Source organism: Rhinolophus sinicus, chromosome 17 (assembly GCF_057876585.1).
Source record: "Rhinolophus sinicus isolate RSI-liver-muscle chromosome 17, RSI-T2T, whole genome shotgun sequence".
In the NCBI taxonomy this organism is placed as follows: domain Eukaryota; kingdom Metazoa; phylum Chordata; class Mammalia; order Chiroptera; family Rhinolophidae; genus Rhinolophus; species Rhinolophus sinicus.
Window position 1 is genome coordinate 183326364 of NC_142517.1, and position 20724 is coordinate 183347087.

Below are 20724 nucleotides of genomic sequence, written 5' to 3' on the forward strand. Positions count from 1 at the left end.
CAAGCACCAAAGCCTCACAGCGGACGGTCATTTACCTGCAGAAACTTAGAATCCAAGTATTGGACATCAAGAAAGAGCTAAAACCCCAGAACCCATTTATTTTTTTCTGGTCTTGTCAAGTAAGTAAAAGAACAGCCACAGTCACTTTAGATTTCAAGACTACATTCATTTGCACCATGCTTAAACGAACTCTGTGATTGGATGACAACACTAAGTTGTTTTGTACTTGATTTTTCTCTGAAATTATCGTTACAGATAACCTTTGGAGTAAACATGTCACTTTAGAGCACGTGTTCACCTCCCCAGTCATGAAGTGCTCCAGGTTTCAGCTGCAAATATATCTTCTTTAGTAGGTGGTCACGAGTTTGCTGTTTTTCACCTTGTTGGGACATTAGGTCCAGGCATTTGGCTAGGATTCCAGCTTCTGACAGGGCTCCAGGATGCTGACAGTTTCCCTTCTGGAAAAATAGCATTTTTCTGCTGGAAAGGCTGTTCTGTGACAATGACCCATGGTTATGAATTCAATAGGGCTCCGCAAGACACATTTCAGACTATCTTGGTCTTCTTTTCACTGACAGTAGATGTGGATGAATTTTGCTGTGATGTTGTACTTCAGGAAACAAAAGTCTTCTTTGCTGTTTCACTTTGTAAAACGTTCCCAATATCTAACTTTTACAGAAAACAGTGTCCTCCACTTTAAACATCCCCATCAACAGGATCACCTGTCACGTAAAACGAGTGGGCGGAGGTTTTGGCGGGAAGGTGGGAAGACCTGCTGTCCTCGGGGCTATTGCAGCGGTGGGCGCTATCAAGTAAGTGTGCTTGGGGACACACGCGGATGTAAGATGTTCAGAACTGCGGGCAAATCAGTCACAGTCTGAGAGTCACTTGGACTGCTGTCATAACCACCTGTGTATCCTTGGGCAACTCAGCCTCCTGTCTCTTTTTCTTTTTAATTGTAGATATAATACCCACACTCTTCGAGTTATTAGAAAAGTCACATATAGATAGGACTTTGAACAGGCTAATTTGCTATAGAAAGGAAGAGTAGTATTATTTGTTGAACACCTCTAGCGCTGAGGCTGTTCTGTCCCTGAGCTTTAGGAAAGGTGACCCATTTAGGGGTGCGGCAAGTTACCTGCACAGTGGAGTGCCATGGGGGAGGCTGCTCCCCAACTTTTCCTTCCTACTGTCACCTACTGTCTGCTCCCCGACTTTTCTTTCGTACCCTCTGCCTCCCTGCCCCTGGGAAGGGCTGGTTCTGCAATGTGTGCTCAACGGATGGATGACATCCTCAATGAGAGTTTTCCGGCTAACCTCAACCCAGAGGTTCGCTCCTTCACTGTTCACACGGGGCATGGCCCTGGCTTTTCTGTTCCTTGTTCATTTTCTACGGCTATTTCTTTGGTACTTTGTCAGAACCCCAATCAGCCTGCAAAGTTCTAAGGTCCTGCTTCCTTTCACAACTTGTGTGTAGTTCAGAGCTAAGTCCCAAGGCACTTAGATATGCGTCTCCTTCCACAACAATAGGTAGGTAAAGACAGGATCTGAATCCTATCTCCAATTCTTTCCATAATGAACCTTTCTCTATTCGCACCCACCAGACACCCAGCAAGAGATCATCAGTTCATATTCCCACCAGGCTCTGTGGCTTTAAGACTTCTCAAACATGACTGCACATTAGAATCTCCTGGGGAGCATTTACATCCCAGGGCCTAGACTGCCCCATACTGACCCAGCCATCAGTATACTTTAAAACTTCCCCAATGGTTCCATTGTACAGCCAAGTGTGGGAATCCGTGTCTTAAACTACAGCCTGCCATATCACACACCTGCCACGCAATAAGCGGTCCCCAGAGCAGTGTTCTCAAACTGCTGATAACAAGTTTTCTGGGCTCATAGATATTCCTGCTTTCACATAGCAGACCCACAGAATGAAAATCACCAGGGCATGAACCCAGAAACTGTACATTTAACTGATGCTCCAGGTGGTCCCCACCATTAAAGATCAGGAAACCCTGTGCTGGAATTGTGGTTTTCAATGTGTATCTGAAGACACCTGCATCAGAATCGCTGAGAAAAATGTAAATTCTAGGGCCCCTCCTCAACCTGTTGAATCAGAGTCTTAGTGTTGAGGCTCAGGAATCTGCATTTTTCACCAGCATTCCAGATGATTCTTCTGCACTCCAAAGTCTGGGAACATCTGCCCTAGAGATAGAAAAGCGGAAGCTCCTGGCTATCTAAGGGCCCAACCTGGCCAACATAGTAGCAATTATGGGTGAAAATGAAGATGCTAACCCAGATGTCCTAAGACAAGTGTTGACCTTGTTTTTGCAGTTTTGTTCTTAAGTTTACATTAATCTGTTCACATTCTTTTTCCTTTGTAACTGGTGGTGGGATATGCAAAATGGCTGGATCTGGGTGAGGGTCAAATTTGAAGCCATAACAACACAAGTTAACTGGCATGTGACGTTAACAACTTTAACTAGATCTCCAACTACTGAATTATGGACCACGGAGACAACAGTAATTTAGCAATTTTGTCATACATTAATTCAGATCAATGCCTAGCATGTTATGCACTCAATGAATATATATGCAATGATGGTTGGGTAAATGGCTGGGAAAATGGATGGGAGTTAGAGGGGTAGAAAGGTAGACAGACAGATGGTTGGGTAGATAGTTAAATGAGGAGATGGATAAACAGGTGAATGGATACTACATGATTAGATGAATGGATGGGAGGATGGATGGATGTGTTGGGTAGATAATGTAAGATTTGTTTTCTTTAGAACTGGTCACCCCATTCGTCTTGTTCTTGATCGTGAAGATGATATGTTAATAACTGGGGGAAGACACCCATTATTTGGAAAATATAAAGTGAGTGTTAAAGATGAAATTATTAAAATACCTTATTTTATTTGAATGGTTTTAGTCTTTTCTATTATTTTGATTTTGCTAAATTCTAAAATCAAACAATAATACTACTTTTAAAATTTGTGACTGAGTTGTTAGGATAGTTCTAATGTAATATTTTCCTATCATATATGATTTATTTTGGACTTGCTTATAGCATACATGTAGCTAGATTTTCTATCTGCTTTTGTCATTGCCTTGTATTACTAAATTGATATGTTCCCTGTGTTACTAAAGCCACAGCTTTCCATACTACAGCAAAATTTTATATCTTCCATTGGCATTAGTGTTTTTTTTAATTAGAGAGGAATGAACCCTAGGTGGCATTAAACTGTTTATTTGCCTTTGATTGCACAGAAACTAGTACTCACAGATATTGTTATCTCCTAGTACCAAGAGCAATGTAGAGGCACACTCTGGGACTGTGGCAATTGGTGTTATGGTGGTTGTTGCGTTCTTTGGTTTTGGCCTAGATTACAAATCACGCTTTATTTACATTATAGTTATGAGACTATTTTAGATTCATACTTATTAAGAAGATTCTAGAATGTAAATATTTTGGTAATTATAGAAATATAAAATATAATTAAAAAGAGGGAAAGTAATCAGACTTTTTGGAAAAATCCAAATTTTATTTTCAAAGAAACATAATTTTACTTCCAATATAATAATATGTGTGTTTATATATATGTATGTGTAGATCCTTATTCAAACATTGCTAACAAAGTTTTGCTTGGTTATTCAGAACCATTTAGCGTATTAGATTAGAAGCAAAATAGCATAATAGATGTTTATGTGTGAATAGGCTCTTCCGAAATTCTTGAAAAAGTTATATTAAACAGTTCAAGAATTCTCTCTGCTACCTTTGCTTAGCAATCCTTTTTTCATGAAAAGTCAAAGGTAAATTGCAGCCTAGCATTTGTCAAAATTACCATAAATTCTGAATTTGTGGATTTTCCTATATGTCCTAACTGCTCTGATTTATTATCCAACCTTTCCTTTGGAGTAGATGATGATAACCATATAGTTGTATGGTTACATCAGTTGTATTTATCCCCGTTTTCAGAAAGGGGATAAGGCAAAGGACTAGAGCCAATCCTTTTTTGGTAGAACTACAACAGGGAGTGGAAATTTTTCTTTTCAATCTGGGCTATACAGACAAACTGGTCTAGGTGGGTGGAAGGCATGTGACAACTTCAGAAAAATATAAGGTGCTTTCTGTGAGTCCCAATAAGAACAGCAGCACTAGTTCACATTTGTTAAATCCATAACCAATTATAAAACGCTTCACCAGCTCAGTACCATGAGAACCGTCACCCCCAGGTCCATTCCACTCCTTGGCTTCCAAGGCTTTCTTGTAAGGATGCACTGTGATTCATTCCAATGCATTTTGGAATTCCAGAGCTTTACCACAAACTAAATTAGAAGGAAGACCAGTAAAAAGTGATGGGGAGTCTTCCAAGAATAAGGAAAAAAGAGGGTAGTAATTATATGTCCCAAGATAATCAAGGACTTTAGAATTCTATACTGACTGTGAAGCCAGAAAATTACACGTTGAAAAGAAAAGGCTCAGCAAAATTCAGGTCAGAGGAGGAGGTCTTTGTCAGCCAAGCACTGTAAAATAAGGGACTAGCCAGGTGTGGGACACTCCCAAGCAAACAAGAGCAGAGTCTGTCTTTATTCCATCCCCCCAATAGAGCAGATGGGCTGTGATTCCAACTTGGCATGTAAATTTTAAACATATCATAAAACATCCATCATTTGACGACAGGTGGGATTCATGAACAACGGGCGAATCAAAGCTCTAGACATTGAGTGCTTCATTAACGGAGGGTGCACACTGGACGACTCAGAGCAGGTATGTGCATCAGAAACCAGTGTGCTTGATCATGAATAGAATGTAGAATGTTTCCTTAAGAACTTACCAAGTTCCACAAGCAGCTCAACTCTGTACTTGACTTTTAGAGAAAAGCAAAAAAGGTGTTGTCCAGTATATGTGAATATCTCTTTTTACTTTAGGTTATAGAATTTCTTGTACTAAGGCTGGAAAATGCATATAAAATCCAAAACCTCAGGTTCCGAGGCCGTGCATGCATGACAAATTTACCATCCAATACAGCCTTTCGTGGATTTGGCTTCCCACAAGGAACCCTGGTAACAGAATCCTGCATCACAGCTGTGGCAGCCAAATGTGGCCTTCTGCCAGAAAAGGTAAGGTAATCAAGGTCGCAACCAAAGTTGCTGAAGAATCAGACAAGGTGGAGAACGAGCTACCCAGGGAAATACCCTCCAAGAACCACTCAAATTAGCTCCAGCTCAGGATTCAAGATAAATTCAGCGCTACCTAAAAGAACTCATCTCCTTCCCCTTATTTTCCACCTTCCTTGTGCAAAGATTTCTTTCTTTCTTTTTTCAATTTGTACAAAAATAATTAGTCTTTTTAAAATTCATACCCCACTGAAGTGATTAAAGTAAAAAGTGAATGTCCCTTTTTTTATCCCCTCATCCCTATTGGTTGAGGATAACCACTGTTAACAGTTCCATGTTTATTTTTCTGGCCCTTTCTCTAAGTGTATCCACCTATCTGTACTCATACACACATACACAAACATTGGTGTGTGTTTACATGTACACAATACAGTTATTTACCGAAATGGAACCGTAATAAACACATTATTCTGCACCTTACTTTCTCTACTTGACAATAGGCCATGGCCATCTTCCTGTGTCAATAGAATGATCTACTTCATTCTTTTTCATAACTGAACAGCACTATGTAATATGGATGTGCCGTAACTTATTTAGCCACTCCACTGTTGATACGCATTCAGGTTGCTCCTCATTGAGGCTACTACAATGATGGTACAATAAACATCTTGGTACAGATGTACCGAGGGGATATCTTTGCACTATTGTGTATATCTTCAGGATAAATTTACAGAGTGAAATTGCTGCTGCACTTGAAAACTTTTGAGAGATACTGCCAAAAGAATACCATCCAAAAATATTGTTTTGTGCAATATCCTAGAAGGTGCACAGTAGGTATAGGCCAGAAAGAGGTAGCCACTGGCAATTGAGATAGTTGTTGATAACGCCTTTCTGCTCCTCATATATTCCAATCAGACCCCAGCCTACTTTTTACACTTCTATCCTGTTTCCTGAATACAGACCCTCTGCTCCAGCAAGGACTCTCTATGTATTGTCCTTTGAGCCCCTTCGTCCCTAAATTCCTTATGATTTGTGCTTGTCAGGGTACTTCCTATACACACGGGAACACCTAAATATAGCATAAGGCAGTAGTTGTACTAAGAGAAGTCACATCAAGTGTCAAGGGAGGGTACACATCAAGTGTATGTGTACAAGGGAGGACGACATCACAGTGGCTTGGAGGGAGGGAAGTCAGGAAGAACTTTCTGGAGAAGATGGCACTTAAGATAGGCCTTAAAGAAGGATAGGCATTATCTAATGGAAAGGTAATCAAGGCAGGTGGAACAGCTTGAACAAGGAGAGGCAAACTCTTTGCAGCTCAGTTTCCTTATCGATAAAATGAGGACAATTATGACTTACCTCACAGAGTTCCTGCAAGAATCAAATGAGTTAGCATTTGTTAAAATATTTGTTTTTATAAATGGGATAGTATTATTCCAATGCTGCTGCTGATAATAGTAATTATTGTATTTGTTATTAGAATGAGATGGTGATAATGAAAAACTCCTAAGCATATCTCAGTAGGTTCTCCTTCTTTGTCAAGTGTTGCAGGCTTCCAGGACATGACACACACATATTCAAATACATTTTTAAAAAGATTTGACCACTCATTCCAAAGGCAACTGGAAGGCTTAGAGAAGATCTACTATTTGTCATTAGCTGCAGTGCTGTTCTTCTCTAGCAGAACAAATCTTCTGTTATGACAATAAATCCTTGCTTTTACATGCTACGTACCAAGTCTGCTCCATCTCTGAATCTTTTGGGGGTGGGGAACAACTCTGCCTCCCAGGGTTTCTCGATTCTACTTCTTCCCAGAGACCGGTCACTACTACTACCCTCCACTTCCAGTAGGGAGAGACCCTGATTGATGTTTTGAAGAAGAGACGAAAAATAACCTCCACTATTTTTGCAAAAGCATACACGTCGTTAAAAGAAAAAGAAAAAAGATCCTATCTTCTCCCCACTAACATTTGTACTGTAATGGGGAGGCTTGTCAAATCTCAATTTTGCAGTCAGTTTCTGTCTTCCCATAACTATTGACTCAATTTTCTACCCATTTCAGATTAGGGAGAAAAACATGTACAAAACTGTTGATAAAACCATCTACAAACAAGCGTTCAGCCCTGAGACCCTGATAAGATGTTGGAACGAATGTCTGGACAAATCTTCCTTTCATAGCAGAAGAATGCAAGTGGAAGAGTTTAATAAGAAGAATTATTGGAAGAAGAAAGGCATTGCTATTATCCCCATGAAGTTTACAGTTGGCTTTGCTGCAACAAGCTATCATCAGGTAAGATTCCCATATGTGGTAAATAACCTTGACTTTGGGAGAGGGTCATATTTCCCAGGGCACTGAGCCCTTCCCCCCCCACCACCACCAGCAGCCTCTGGTAGAAATGTACAGAACTTTCCCAAGCAGTTCCCCATCTGCAAGCACTTTCTTCACAGTATAGCAGAAAAAAAATACCTCAAGGGCAGAAAACAGCATCAGCAAGCATGAGACCTGCCACAGCATAACAGCCAAGATGGAGCATTGATACCTGCCCCCACCCTCCTCCCCAACACACACCGAATCCCCTAGTCAAAAATGGAACAGGAGGGGTGACCAATTAACTAAGTTCGTTAGAGTGCGGTGCTAATAACACCAAGGTTGTTGGTTCCATTCCCACAGGGCCATTGTGAGCTGCGCCCTCCTTAAAAAAAAAGGGTGGGGGGGAGCAGGAGTCCATGAGGCCTGTGGTGCTGTGCTTTCTGAGCTCAAGGGTCTCATGGCTTGGGTGGGAATGGGTCTGTGCCTCAGTCCCCACCACACTCCTCAGTGCACCCTGAGTCTTAGGCAGAGAAGTCATTCCATTTTGCCCTGACAAGCTGGCTATTTCAAGCCACCTCTCCCAGGAATCTGCACCAATTCTGATGGGGGAGAGGGGGTAGGGAGGCCCCCAAATCGTTTCAGTTAGATTTGCTAAAGGAAGAGGCAAGTCATTCAGAGGCCCTACCCAGAAGAGAGGAGGAAGGGCGGCTGAGAGATGAGTCCATTAAATGGCACAAGGACTTGTACAAATGAGTCTTCCCAGCAATCCCAATGCATCATATACAGAAAAGCTGTTTAGAAAACTGGGAAAGGTTGTTGCCTCCCCATGATTGTTCACCAAAAGCAGAAACTCAGCAACTGGAAAAATCTTACATGCATTAGATCTAAATCTAAAATCTAAATCTAAAAATGCATTAGATCTCCCTTGTGTGTATACCATTGAAAGCATTCTTCCACTTATACCCAACTACTGGCAGTCAATAGACACACACACACACACACACACACACACACACACACACACACACACCACAAAAGCTGCCCTGGCAAAGGAAATCTTTCTTAGGGAATAAAGCAGTTGTCCCAAATCCCTAATCAACTGGAGTCAGGCCTGAGAAATTCTTGGCCCTGCCACTTGCTAGCTGTGTGATATTAAGCAAGTTATTTAACCTCTCTGAGCCTCAGCTTCCTCAATTATGAATGAGAATAATAGTCCGCTCCCTTAGGATTGATGAGGATTCAATAAGATAATGACTGTAAAGCACTTGGCTGTGCTCCTGGAACACCAGCACAGCCCATCCCTTGCCCCAGGAGATCTCAGACACACACTAACTATCCAGAGTTAATGCAGACCTCATAGGTCAAGGGCTAAGTCCCACAACAGTGACCCCATTTTAGACACCAGCATAAATGGGGTGTCCAGTTTACTCGAACTTCTGCCCAGTCGATTACAAATTTGGGGGTTTCCATTACTCACCCCCTCAGGTTTGATAATTCCCTAGAACAACTCATAGAACTCAGGAAAGCACTTTACCTATGATTATTTCCAGTTTATTATAAAGGACACAACCCAAGAACAACCAAATGGAAGAGATGCATAGGGCAAGGTATGGGAGAGGGGCTATCATTCCGTCTCCATCCAGTAACACTGCCCTCCAGCTTGTGGATGTGTTCACCAACCCAGAAGCTCTCAGAATCTTGTTGTTTCAGGGTTTTTACATTACATAGGCACATTTCATTACATAGGCACAATTGATTAAATCATTGGCCAGTGGTGATTGAACTCAATCTTTAGTGTCTAACACCTCCCTGGAGGTCAGGGAGTAGGGCTATAAGATAGGACTCTCTAACCAGTGGTAGGTTTCCTGGCAACCATTCCCCACCTCCCCAAGCAATCTAGGTTCCCCACAACAGTCATCTCATTAGCATACAAAAGACAGTAAATTCCAAGAGTTCTAGGAACTCTGTGCCAAAAACCAGGGCAGAGACCACATATTTGTTTTTTATTATGACACACCTCCCCTCACCTGCATGGCTGCCCCTCACCTAAATCACAACCTACTTCCTGCCAATTTCTCATTTCACCACAAAAAAACTTTAAATCAACCAATGACTTTAAGTCTCCATTTGAAAGGCCTCCAGCTTTCCCACAGAGTTCCAAATTGACGCATTCAAAAATTACCAGGCTAGGGAGGATTCAAGGTATGACTTTGCTTGTCATATAATGATATGTGCACAAGGTCACTCCCTGGAGAAATGGTTTTAAAAGAGTAAAACGTGATCATCAGAGAAGCTCAGAGTAGGAGCGTCAAGCAAGAGATAACTAACAGGTACTTAGGATGAATTTGTTCCAGATGTAATCATTCCTGGGACTACGTAAAATTACCAAGGAGAGGACTCTGTAAAAACCAGGACCTGTTTTTTATGGTCAAGACGGTGGAGTAGGTAAACACTGTGCTTACCTTCTCTCACGATCACATCAAAATTACAACTAAACCACAAAACAACCATCACTGAGAATCGCCTGAAGTCTTGCTGAACTACAGCCCTACAACTGAGGACATACAGCAGAAGCCACCTCAAGACTAGTAGGAGGGGGCCAGATGCAAAATAGGCTGGTCCTATACCCACGTGTGACCATTAAAAGTCAGAGGGATATCTTGGCTGTGGAGGTCCCCCCAGGGAAAAGCAAGGGGTCCCAGCGCCGCACCAGGCTCCCCAGCCCAGGGTTCCAGTGCCAGGGAGAGGAGTCCCCATAAATTCTGGTTGAGAAAACCAGCAAAGATTGTGGCTGAGTGAGCGAGAGGGTGACGGCACTCCCAAGCACTCCTCTTGCAGGGCCCACATACAGACTTACTCATTGACGGCTCACTTGCTCTGAACTCCAGTACTGGGACAGCAGCTCAAAAAGTTAATGGAACTTAGAGAGAGTAACTGAGTTTCTGGCTTTAGGAGGGCTGGAGGGCAGCTTTCTCCCAGATGGAGGAGGTAATGGAAGCCATTGTTTTTTTATTGAGCCCACCCCTTGTCTGCGTGCAGACGTAGGTGGAGGCCATACCGGAGTCTCCATCAACCTAGCTAAGGCCATTCATTCACCTGGCCCTGATTATTCTGAGACCACGCCCCACCCAGCTTTCAGGCACACCCAAGCCACTTCCAGTGGTTTTTTTGTACAAACCGTCTGCCTTGGCTCATGCTGTAGATTTTCCAAAGGCCTCACAAAGGTTCACAAAACCCAGACAAGCAGCATCTGGCTTCAGCATGTCCCATGCCTCTGGCCGAGCAGCTGTAAGCCCAGCACTAGAGGCAGCCGGCTTTGGTTTGCAGCTTGGCCTTTCAAGGCACCTCGAAGCACAGCACAGGCAGTGGCCATCTGCATATTACTTTGTGGCTCTTGCAGGCTGCGGCTGAACTTGGCCTGCAGTGAGGCCCCTCCCAGGTATCCCTGGGGCTGGCACACCCAATGGTCAGCTTCAAACCAAGCTGGAGCATCAGCCAAGTGCTTCCAAGGATGACACACCCAAAGGGCACACTGGGCAAGCAACAGAGCCCTGCTAAAGAGAATCCTGCCCCATAGGGTCAGCCCCTGCACCACAGCTCCTTCCTGTTTTCATGACCAGTCCTCACGGACAACGAGCCTGAGTATCAGTCCCTTCCACTGATGTGCAAACAGCAACCAAGGCTCAACTATAACAAGAAGATACACACAACCACACAAGGGACACACCTATAGCACCTGGCTCAGGTGACCAGGGAGACTGCACTACTGGGCCCCACAGGACACCTACTACATAAGGCCACTCTACTAAGACTGGGAGACATAGCAGCCCTGCCTAATATATATAAACAAACACAGGGAGGCAGCCAAAATGGGGAGACAAAGAAACATGTCCCAAATAAAAGAATAGAACAAAGCTCCAGAAAAACAACTAAACAAAAATGGAGACAGGCAACTTACCGGACGCAGAGTTCAAAACACTGGTTATAAGGATGCTCAGTGATCTCAATGAGGACTGCAACAAAGACACAGGAAACATAAAAATGGAGATAGAAAACATAAAAAAGAACCAGTCAGAAATAAAGATTACAATAGTTGAATATACCCAAAACTAATATAATATTGTATGTTGCTAAATTTTAGTAAAAAAATTTGAAAAAAGAATCACCAGGCTAGGGGCTGAGGCATGTTATTCCAGGACAGCTGATGACTCACAAAGCTGGAACACCTACTCCCTAAACTAGGTATGAGAAGCACTGTCCTCAGAGGGACTCAAAAGGCCCACAATGAATAAATACTATTATTAGCACCTCTAAGCCTTGATGGCCTGGAGCCCCTCCAAGCCATTCTGGGCCTCCAGGCATCTCCAGACAGAACAGACTGACGTCCTAATTCCTCCTCCTTCTCCCGGAAGGAAAAACACCACATTTCCATTTTTCCAGTTTAACAAACATTTATTTAGTGTCTCTGTGATTCAGACCTGCTCAAAGTTCTCTTTAGGACACAAAGATGAATGAGACCAGGTGCCTTTCCTCCAAGAGACTCTCATGAAAGAACTTGTCATTCCCTGTATTCATTTCCTGTGGCTGCCGAAACAAAGCACCACAAATTGAGTGGCTTAAAACAATAAATCCTTTCTGTCACAGTTCTGGAGGCTAGAAGTTCAAAATTAAGATGTCAGCAGGGCCATGCTACTTCAGAAGGTTCCAGGGAAGAATTTTTCCTTGCCTTTTCCAGCTGCTGGTGGCTTCTGCTGTTCTTTGGCTTGTGGTAACATAACTCCAGTCTCTGCCTCCATCTTCACATGGCTTTCTCCCCTGTGTGTCTTCCCATGGCCTCTTATAAGGACAATGCTCATTGAATTTTAGGGCCCATTCTAATCCAGTATGACCTCATCTGCAAAGACTATTTCCAAATAAGGTTACATTCTGAGGTTCCAGGTGGACAGGAATTTGGTGGAGGGACACTATCCAACCCAGTACACCTCTGTGAAAATAAGTGCAGAGAAGGGGTCAATGATCCTTCCCAGAGGGGAAGGAGAGGTGTTCAGGGAGTTTGAACAGAATAGAGACCATGGGGTGTGGGTCTGAAGGCTGGGGAGCAGACGTGGAGGAGAGGACAGCATAAGCAAGAGCACATGTCAGGAAGGAACAGCGGGAAGGCCAGACTTAGAAGCAAGGCAGGAAAAGACAGGGATGAAACTGGAAAAGTACAAGAGACCTGATCCAGAAGGGCCTCATATTATAACAAAGAGCAGGGCTGTCCCTGACAGACAACGGGGAGTTTTTACCCACCTTGCTCAGTGGAAAACCCTTCTTCCCTTCATGAGTCCATTCAATTGTCACTCTGGGAAACCCTTCCCTGAGCTTCGCAGAAGCAGTTGAATCTGTCCTCCCAGGTCTCCAGGGCCCCTAATGCCACACCCATTTATCTCACAAATCATTCTGTATTCTAATGAGTAGCTTTGCAGCCTGGTCCCCTGCTGCACTGTGAGCTACTTGAGGAAGAAGCACATCTTGCTCCTCTTTTATACATCTAGAGCTGAGCCCAGGTTGGCACATAATATGTGCAAGTACTTAAAAATGTTTAATTCTCTAGTTGAGTGGTTTGCCAGAGATTTTAAGCAGGGGACCAACTTTCAAATAGTTGGAACTGATACCTACAACTCCTGAGTATCCCAAGGGACTTCTACTAAAATCAGGTTCCTGTGTAGGAATGTTCTTTACACCTAAATTTTGTACAAAGCAGAAGCAAGCCTCAGAATCCTACCAGGAAAGCTTGTCTCTCTGACCCTCCACACTCTATAAGACTGGTGTTGTATTACCTCATTTTTTATGTTGACCCTCACTAAACTTGCACTGAGCTGTGCCTTCCGGGTTGTTTTACTAGGCAGCTGCACTCGTTCATATCTACACAGATGGGTCTGTATTGGTCACACATGGAGGCAATGAACTGGGACAAGGTATTCACACCAAAATGCTACAGGTAAGATAAATAAAATTAAGTCATTAATCTCTATACATTATTATTGACATGACTGACGTTTGGCACTAATTTTAGAGTAAATAATAACTCCCTGTACTCAAACCCTGATATTTTGACTAGTTGAAAAACTTCTTTGAATGGCTGAGGTGGCAGAAATCACATGTACGTGCAAATACTCCTAGAGCTTGGTCAGGGTTCATGGATGGAGATGACTGTTAGTGAAAACACCAGTAATGAGCCCCTACAGTGCTGTGGTAGGCATAGCATGCAGGCTTACCTAGAGTAGGAGTTTCTCAACTTGTCTATTTTGAGACCAGTATATATAATTTTTAAACATTGGACAACAATATTGGTTGCTAATGTATTTAAGCACAAGTAGTTCATCAACTGTCATCACCCTATAATTTTTATAGGATATTTTAATACACACACAATGTAGGAAGACACAATCCCAGAGATAAAAATAATACTTTAAGTTGAACAAATTTAACTTTATGACTAATTTACTAGGTTGTTATAGGGCACAATCTACAGCTTTTGACTATCCAACCCCTCAGCTCCTTTGGAATACACTTCCCATGTTCCACATAGTTCTGAAGGACTCGTCAATTCTGGTACCTCAATTCTGGCCCCATCACCCTCCTTGCCCCAACCACGGCCACAGATATATGCATAAGACCCAGGTCTGGCCAGTTATGGTTCCTGGATCCCACTGGATGCAGGGATTGGTTCAGGAAGAAGGTACATGACCAAGCAAGGACAATCAGTCTTTTCCCGGGGTTGATATGTAGATTCTGGGAGAAAGGAACTATTGTTCTTCTGTGGTTATTTGGCTACTATGCTAGAGACCAGGAGTTGTCAGAGGCAATTCTCTTGTGCCATGGAGGAAGCCTGTCTACTGTTGAAAATAACATGGCCATCAGAAAGAAAAGCAAACATGAGAGGCTCTGAGAGGACCCTGATGAGATCATAAAGCCCGTAAACATAGACATACATGACACCAGTTCCATCTGTCCTTCCCAGTTATATGAACCAATAAATTCCCTTTGGATTTTCATCACCAAGAACCAATAAAATTGTCCTTTCTTTTTCTTTCTTTTTTTCTTTTTTTTTTTTTCATCTTTCTGGGGAAATTTAATCATTGAATGGCATTAATCTGAAGACATTTGGGAACAGGTACATAGCTGCAGACATCTGGAGAAAGCGTTTTTGCAAAAAAAAAATAGACATCAGCCAAAATAATGCTATTTTATTTTCCTTCCTTACCTCCCTTCCTTTTTCTTTCTTTTTTTTTAATTTCTTCTTGATTAAATATTTTAATGTGTCTGCTAGAGAAACTGGAAGGAAAAGAACAGAAAAGAAAAAAGTAAACAGTAAACACTAGAGGAATATAAGCAAATGGGAACAAATAGAAGAAAAGGGTAAAGAAGCTAAAGTTAGGTGGGAATGAGGGCAAGAAGAAAAGACAGGCTATCAGGGTCATTCCAAGTTTATCTGATACTGATTCCAATATATTTAAAACCAAACTCTGAGTCAGTCAATCTAATCACTGTCTCTCTTCCTGCCACTGCCATGAAATAAATATGAATACTCTCAACTTGTCCTACCCTCTACACATGTAAAACTTAGAAAAAAGGAAATCCTTAACATCCTAAATGCACTAAATTTGAATGAAAGAAACACTGTATAATATTACAGAGAAAACATTTTAAAAATCAGCATGAGGCTCTACTAAAAAGTGTTTTTAATTTTTATAAGACATTATTTTACGCTTTAAAGGACATTATGAACATAATAAAAATAGTAATTTTTTTGTTAAGAACAATCATGACTCAGATCTTTACCGAACTCTTTGCTAAACTTGAAAATGTTTATTTTTCTTATAGGTGGCCAGCCGTGAATTAAAAATACCCATGTCTTATATGCACATCTGTGAAACAAGTACAGCTACAGTGCCTAATACAATTGCTACAGCAGCTTCCATCGGTTCAGATGTCAATGGCAGAGCCGTGCAGGTGCTTCCTTCTGTCTGTCTTCCCTTCGGTACTTTTACCACATCTCTGGTTTTCTTAGCTGGATACAGGCACAAGTGGGCGGCTTCAGAGAAGTCATCTATGTCACTGAACATAGGCTTGTGATAACCAAAATGTTGGGAGAGTATATTAGTGGGAGTAGGCTAAACTGAGGTGACAAACAGACCCAGAACATAATGGCTGAAACACAACAAAAGTCCTTTTGTTGTACATGTAACAGTCCAGAGGGAATGTTCAGTCATTTAAGCATCGAGATTGATGGTAATTCCTCCATTTTCAACATGTGTTGAGCCACATGTTGAGCATCATTATTCCAGTGAACCAGGGAAAGGAGAGAGCATGGAGGCCAGACCTGGAAGTGAAGCAAATCACTTCCACTCATCATCCATTAGCAGAACCAGTCTGAGGCCACAGCTAACCACAGGGGAGGTTGGGGAAATGTAGAGTAGTGAGAAACCATATGTCCAGCAACTATGGAAGGGCAGAATGGATTTTGGTGCACAGGCAGTCTCTGTCCCTGGGAGACACAGAAAGAAGAAAACTGGACACCAAGTAATGCAGAAATGTGCAAGTTTCCCCTGACACAAACAAGTTCCTGCAGGCAAGTAGACAGACAGAGCCCCAGCCAGGTAGATATGGTGCAATTAAAGTGTCTGTATCAGTAGAATTCTACTAGAGTACTCATCCTTTCTCTTTATAAATTTCTATCTGATGTTAAAAACAAAACCTGCTAAATTTCTACTTTTTCAGAAGAGAACCATGACTTCATATTTCTTAATTCAAATCTCTGATTGCATGTACTTTTGAAGTAATATGTATTTATGATGCTTGTTATAAACTGTCCACTTTTTCCATTGGGACGTGGTGGGGAAGTATATTCCCTCATTCCCAGGACTTTGCACTAAAGCTACCAAGAGAAAATACTTTCAAATCCATCTTATCTTTGTGAGGACATGCCTTTGGGACTCAAAAAACCAGACACACCTTTCACTCAAAACAAATGTGTGGGAAACCTCAAATTCATGAGATCCAATTTTGGGTAGGATCAAACATAAGATAGGAATAGCTCAGTGTGTATGGGAGTTGTCAGCCCAAACTAAGTGTTAATCCATCTTCTAGGACATTGAGTTTTAGGTTTCTATTCTGAGTATCAGAAACTTTGTAGATTTAGGTTATTATAAAAACAAACTTAATTATTTTTTCTCTTCACATCCAAAGCAAAGGCTATCATTGCAGTAGTTTGAAGGTGGATGGATGAACAGATGAAGGGATGGACAGAGAGTTGAATAATGTTTCAGACCCAGAAGGATGTCAGCATGTCCTTGTTGCAGACTGGAAAGCACAAATTTGAATGAAAATAAAATATTTTGTTCCATTTATTTTACTGGCTGGCAAATCCAAAAGAAAGTATGAATCAAAAATGTAGGAAAAGAGAAAAGGAATTAACATGAATATTTTTAGAAGAGGGACCTGAGAGTAGAAATTCAACTGAGCCTATATTTTCACAGGAAGTAAAGCAGGAAGTTTCCCTCCAGTAATTAACGCTATTCTCAAGGTCAGAGGCTGTGCTGTTGCTGTCTTGGTGTTCCCAGTGTGTCGGGGTCAGGCACTCCATAAGCATTCACTGACCTAATCAATTATCAATTAATATTCTTTCACACAAATCTTAACCAGTGGGCTCTTCTCTGATGGGAATTCACTTCTTTTCTCCTTCAAGAATGCTTGTCAGATCCTTCTGAAACGTCTTGAGCCCATCATTAAGAAAAACCCAGAAGGTACATGGGAAGACTGGGTAAGTGTTCCACTCTGTTTTACCACAAATGAGAAAACAACCCAAACCAATGCTGAGAGCACCATGGCTATATACATCTGCACCACATAGCAACAGTTTTTCTAAGAGTGGATTTCTGCCAAGGGGCAAGATCACCAAAGGGTGAGATGGCTGGTCTGTGACGCATACCAGGTATGTATGGAGAGAGCATGCAGGGAACAGCATCACTGAGAGGAAGAGTGGAGGTGTATGAAGGAGTCCCGGAAGGCCTTACTCAGCTTGCTTAAATAAGAAAAAAGAAAACACGACTCAGCCTTCCTAAGCCACAAAAAAAATTTGATATTTTGAGTAGGGAGGAGGAAAAGGCTATTGAGTAAGTCTCAAGGGAAATGACTCGTTTAATCCAACTTTACAATACCCTATATATTCTTTCATTGGCACAATTAGCACACACTTGCACACACACTTACTAGAGTTCTAACATTTAGAAATGAAGCCCCAAATACCCTGTGAACTGAGTCTCCATCAGGGATGTGCAGCAGGAGTCTGTGTTATTTATTTAAGTTAGACTTCTGAACTCAATCAGTGGGATATTGTTAGTATACCAGCTGAGGGAAAAATATTACGGTGAGTTCTATTGTTGGTAACAAAGCACCATAAGCAATGATCAGATGTCAATTTTTATACATAGAATATTTTCATTTTCACCTATCAGATGATATATTTATTTTATTTTAACTAAATGTGCCCATTCTACAGATAGAAGCTGCTTTTGAACAAAGAATCAGTCTTTCAGCCACTGGATACTTCAGGTAAAAATTACAATAATGTGTTGACTTAGCTGAGACAATATGAGGTAACCCAATCACTCTGGGCCTCAGTTCCCTCATTTGTAAAATAAGTTTTTATTATGTAATCTCTGACGTCCCTTCTAGGCCCCAAATTCTATGACTTCAATAGGACTTTATGCTACGTCCAAAGAAATATGAAATAATAAAAATACCCCTCTTGGGCAAAAAAAAAAAAAAAAAAAATTGTTTTAATGTGACTTACATCTAATCATCATTTACTTTTCTTCATTGTGGAAATATAAAGAATAATATTCTTTACTGTGAATAGTAAAAAATATATCATTAGAAATAACTTGCAACTCAATTTTACAAATCTCCCTCCCTTTACCATAAAATCTTTCTATGTTGAAGCTCCTTGCTGGGCAAGAGGAGATGGATAGGATGGTCATCACCATTTATCAACTGTGCAGGGTCTGTCAGTGGGAGGCCCTCCGTAAATTCGAGTTAATTGAATGAAGCCCAGAGAGGAGAGCTGATTGTCAAATTCAGGACGTATTAACAATATAATGAAACAAACCACCAAACTGCAGAGAGAGAGACAGAGACAGAGACAGAGAGACAGAGAAAGACAGAGAGAAAGCAATGAAGCAAATCCTCATGAAGAGAGAAGGAAAGCCAAGGTAAAGGCCCAGCCAGCCCAGTGCCCTGTACTTAATGAGTTCTAAATTCCTGAGTTCAGTTACCCAAAAAGAGAGAAAAATCAGCCCTCTAGCTGTGTACATCTTCCATTATAAATTAATGCATTGAATTACCAGTCCTTTTTACCAGGTAGGGGTTCCCTCTGGGAATGCTGATAAAATCAGTTGAGCTTCTCAACAGGCAGTGCTAAAGCTCAAGACTAAACCAACAAGATACAGACCTGTGAGGTCGGTTTTTGGCATCCTAACTGCAGCACAAAGAGTATCCTCTTTAAACGGGGGAGGCGAGGGAGGTGTTGATGTAATGAGCTAGGTTGTAAATACAGGTAGCAGTTTAAATGAGTTGAAAAGGCAGTTGAAAAACAACATCAATCAAAAGAAACACTATCATAAAACTTTGGTAAAGTTTTAAAATGAATCAACATTGTTTGCACCCTCCCTATCCCCACCCCCAAGCTTAATAAAAGGCTTTATTTCTTGTACCAGGGGCTACAAGGCCTTCATGGACTGGGAGAAAGGGGAGGGTGACCCATTTCCCTACTATGTCTATGGAGCAGCCTGTTCTGAGGTTGAAATTGACTGCCTGACAGGAGCTCACAAGGTAAGTCCAATATAACTTTCTTCTTGGTAAGTTAAAACAACAACAAAATTGCATTGTACATTAATAGCCCAAATTTCATTATATAGTACTTATACAATAAGAACAAGCTTCTTTCAGTCCTATGCGAATGTCTAGAGATACAGCTTTATCCTTAATTTCCACTTACAAAGAAATAGTCAAGAAGGAAATTGCTCATGACAGCCTAAAACGCATTGTTTCTTATTCCATTTTAGAGGAAATCACTTTCCAAAGTTTTTGCAAAAAAAAGTGTTCCGTTTCTAAAGGAAGGTCAAATTATCTAATCTGAAGGTGTAGGTAATTTAGCAAATTCTCCTGAGTAAACATTTTAAAAGCACATAGCAATGTGATACTGTTTCTCCAAAGTCAGTTATCCCAAGGGTACTACCAGCCTCTAAAGAAATCGACTGGGGAGAGAGGGAGGGAGGGGAGGAGAGAGAAAATAATTTTGAGTTGGCTATTTAATTGGGCATCCAAGAAACCACCTATTGAAGACAGGGAGGCATATTTAAGCAAAATTAACACCTTCCATTATAAAAGACAAACCCATGAATATACCCCACATACCATTCTGAGAACAAAGATTACAGAAACCTTAAATAGAATATAGTATACTCCAAAGTATAGTAAATTGTTAGGAAATTTACAGGATGGACTGATGACACATCTAAATTCCATACACAAATTATTCCAATGTCGTCTTGAACCATCATGCCCTAAAATATGTGTAAAAATGGTCAATTCACACAAAATAGAGAGGACTTTGCAAATACTGACTTGTAATCTTATCAAAATGGGCCTAAACAGAGAATGATGAAGTTATCAGAACAAGCACCAGATGTGGGCAAAAGGAAAGCCTACTCAGATACTCCTGAGATAGCCCACAAGCCCTTACGGGCTTTCTGTGTCTCCTTAACACTCTGCATGCACATGCCCAGTGCTAAAATAGAAGGGCCAGATTTAATGTGGCATTTCTCAGGGAAGGAAGTAGATTAGCAAAATCAAAGGTGGTAAGTATCAAGACTTGCTCTTAATATGTTCTAATATCTTGGAAATCCTCCAATTCATACATGTGAGTTCCTCGGCAAAAGGCAAAGATTTACCACCTCGTTAGGGAGACCCCCTCAGGGAAGATGTAGATGCCTGATCACTGCACTGTACACCTGAAGCTGAAGCTGAACAATAATGAATGTCAACTATAATTTTGTGTGTGTGTGTGTGTATATATATATATATATATATATATATATATATATATACACACAATATATATATTATATATATGGTTACAAGAAGCAGAGTACAGCATTAGGAATAGAGACAGTGGAAATGTAATGGCTGTGTGTGATGTCAGAGGGGTAGTAGATGGGGGGAGGGGGATTGACACAGTGTGA

General features: G+C 41.3%; 1 protein-coding gene across 1 annotated transcript in view; it reads left to right on the plus strand.

Annotated features, from left to right (window-relative positions):
• Positions 1–20724, plus strand: part of LOC109444972 (aldehyde oxidase 2) — a 70591-nt gene that overhangs the window by 36469 nt on the left and 13398 nt on the right. Inside the window, exons 22-31 of the mRNA XM_088794501.1 lie at positions 679–812; positions 2793–2880; positions 4688–4774; positions 4936–5127; positions 7187–7414; positions 13323–13418; positions 15305–15433; positions 17169–17243; positions 17982–18034; positions 19198–19312. Of these exons, the coding sequence (XP_088650627.1) occupies positions 679–812; positions 2793–2880; positions 4688–4774; positions 4936–5127; positions 7187–7414; positions 13323–13418; positions 15305–15433; positions 17169–17243; positions 17982–18034; positions 19198–19312 (1197 nt within the window). The remainder of the gene's footprint in view (positions 1–678; positions 813–2792; positions 2881–4687; positions 4775–4935; positions 5128–7186; positions 7415–13322; positions 13419–15304; positions 15434–17168; positions 17244–17981; positions 18035–19197; positions 19313–20724) is intronic.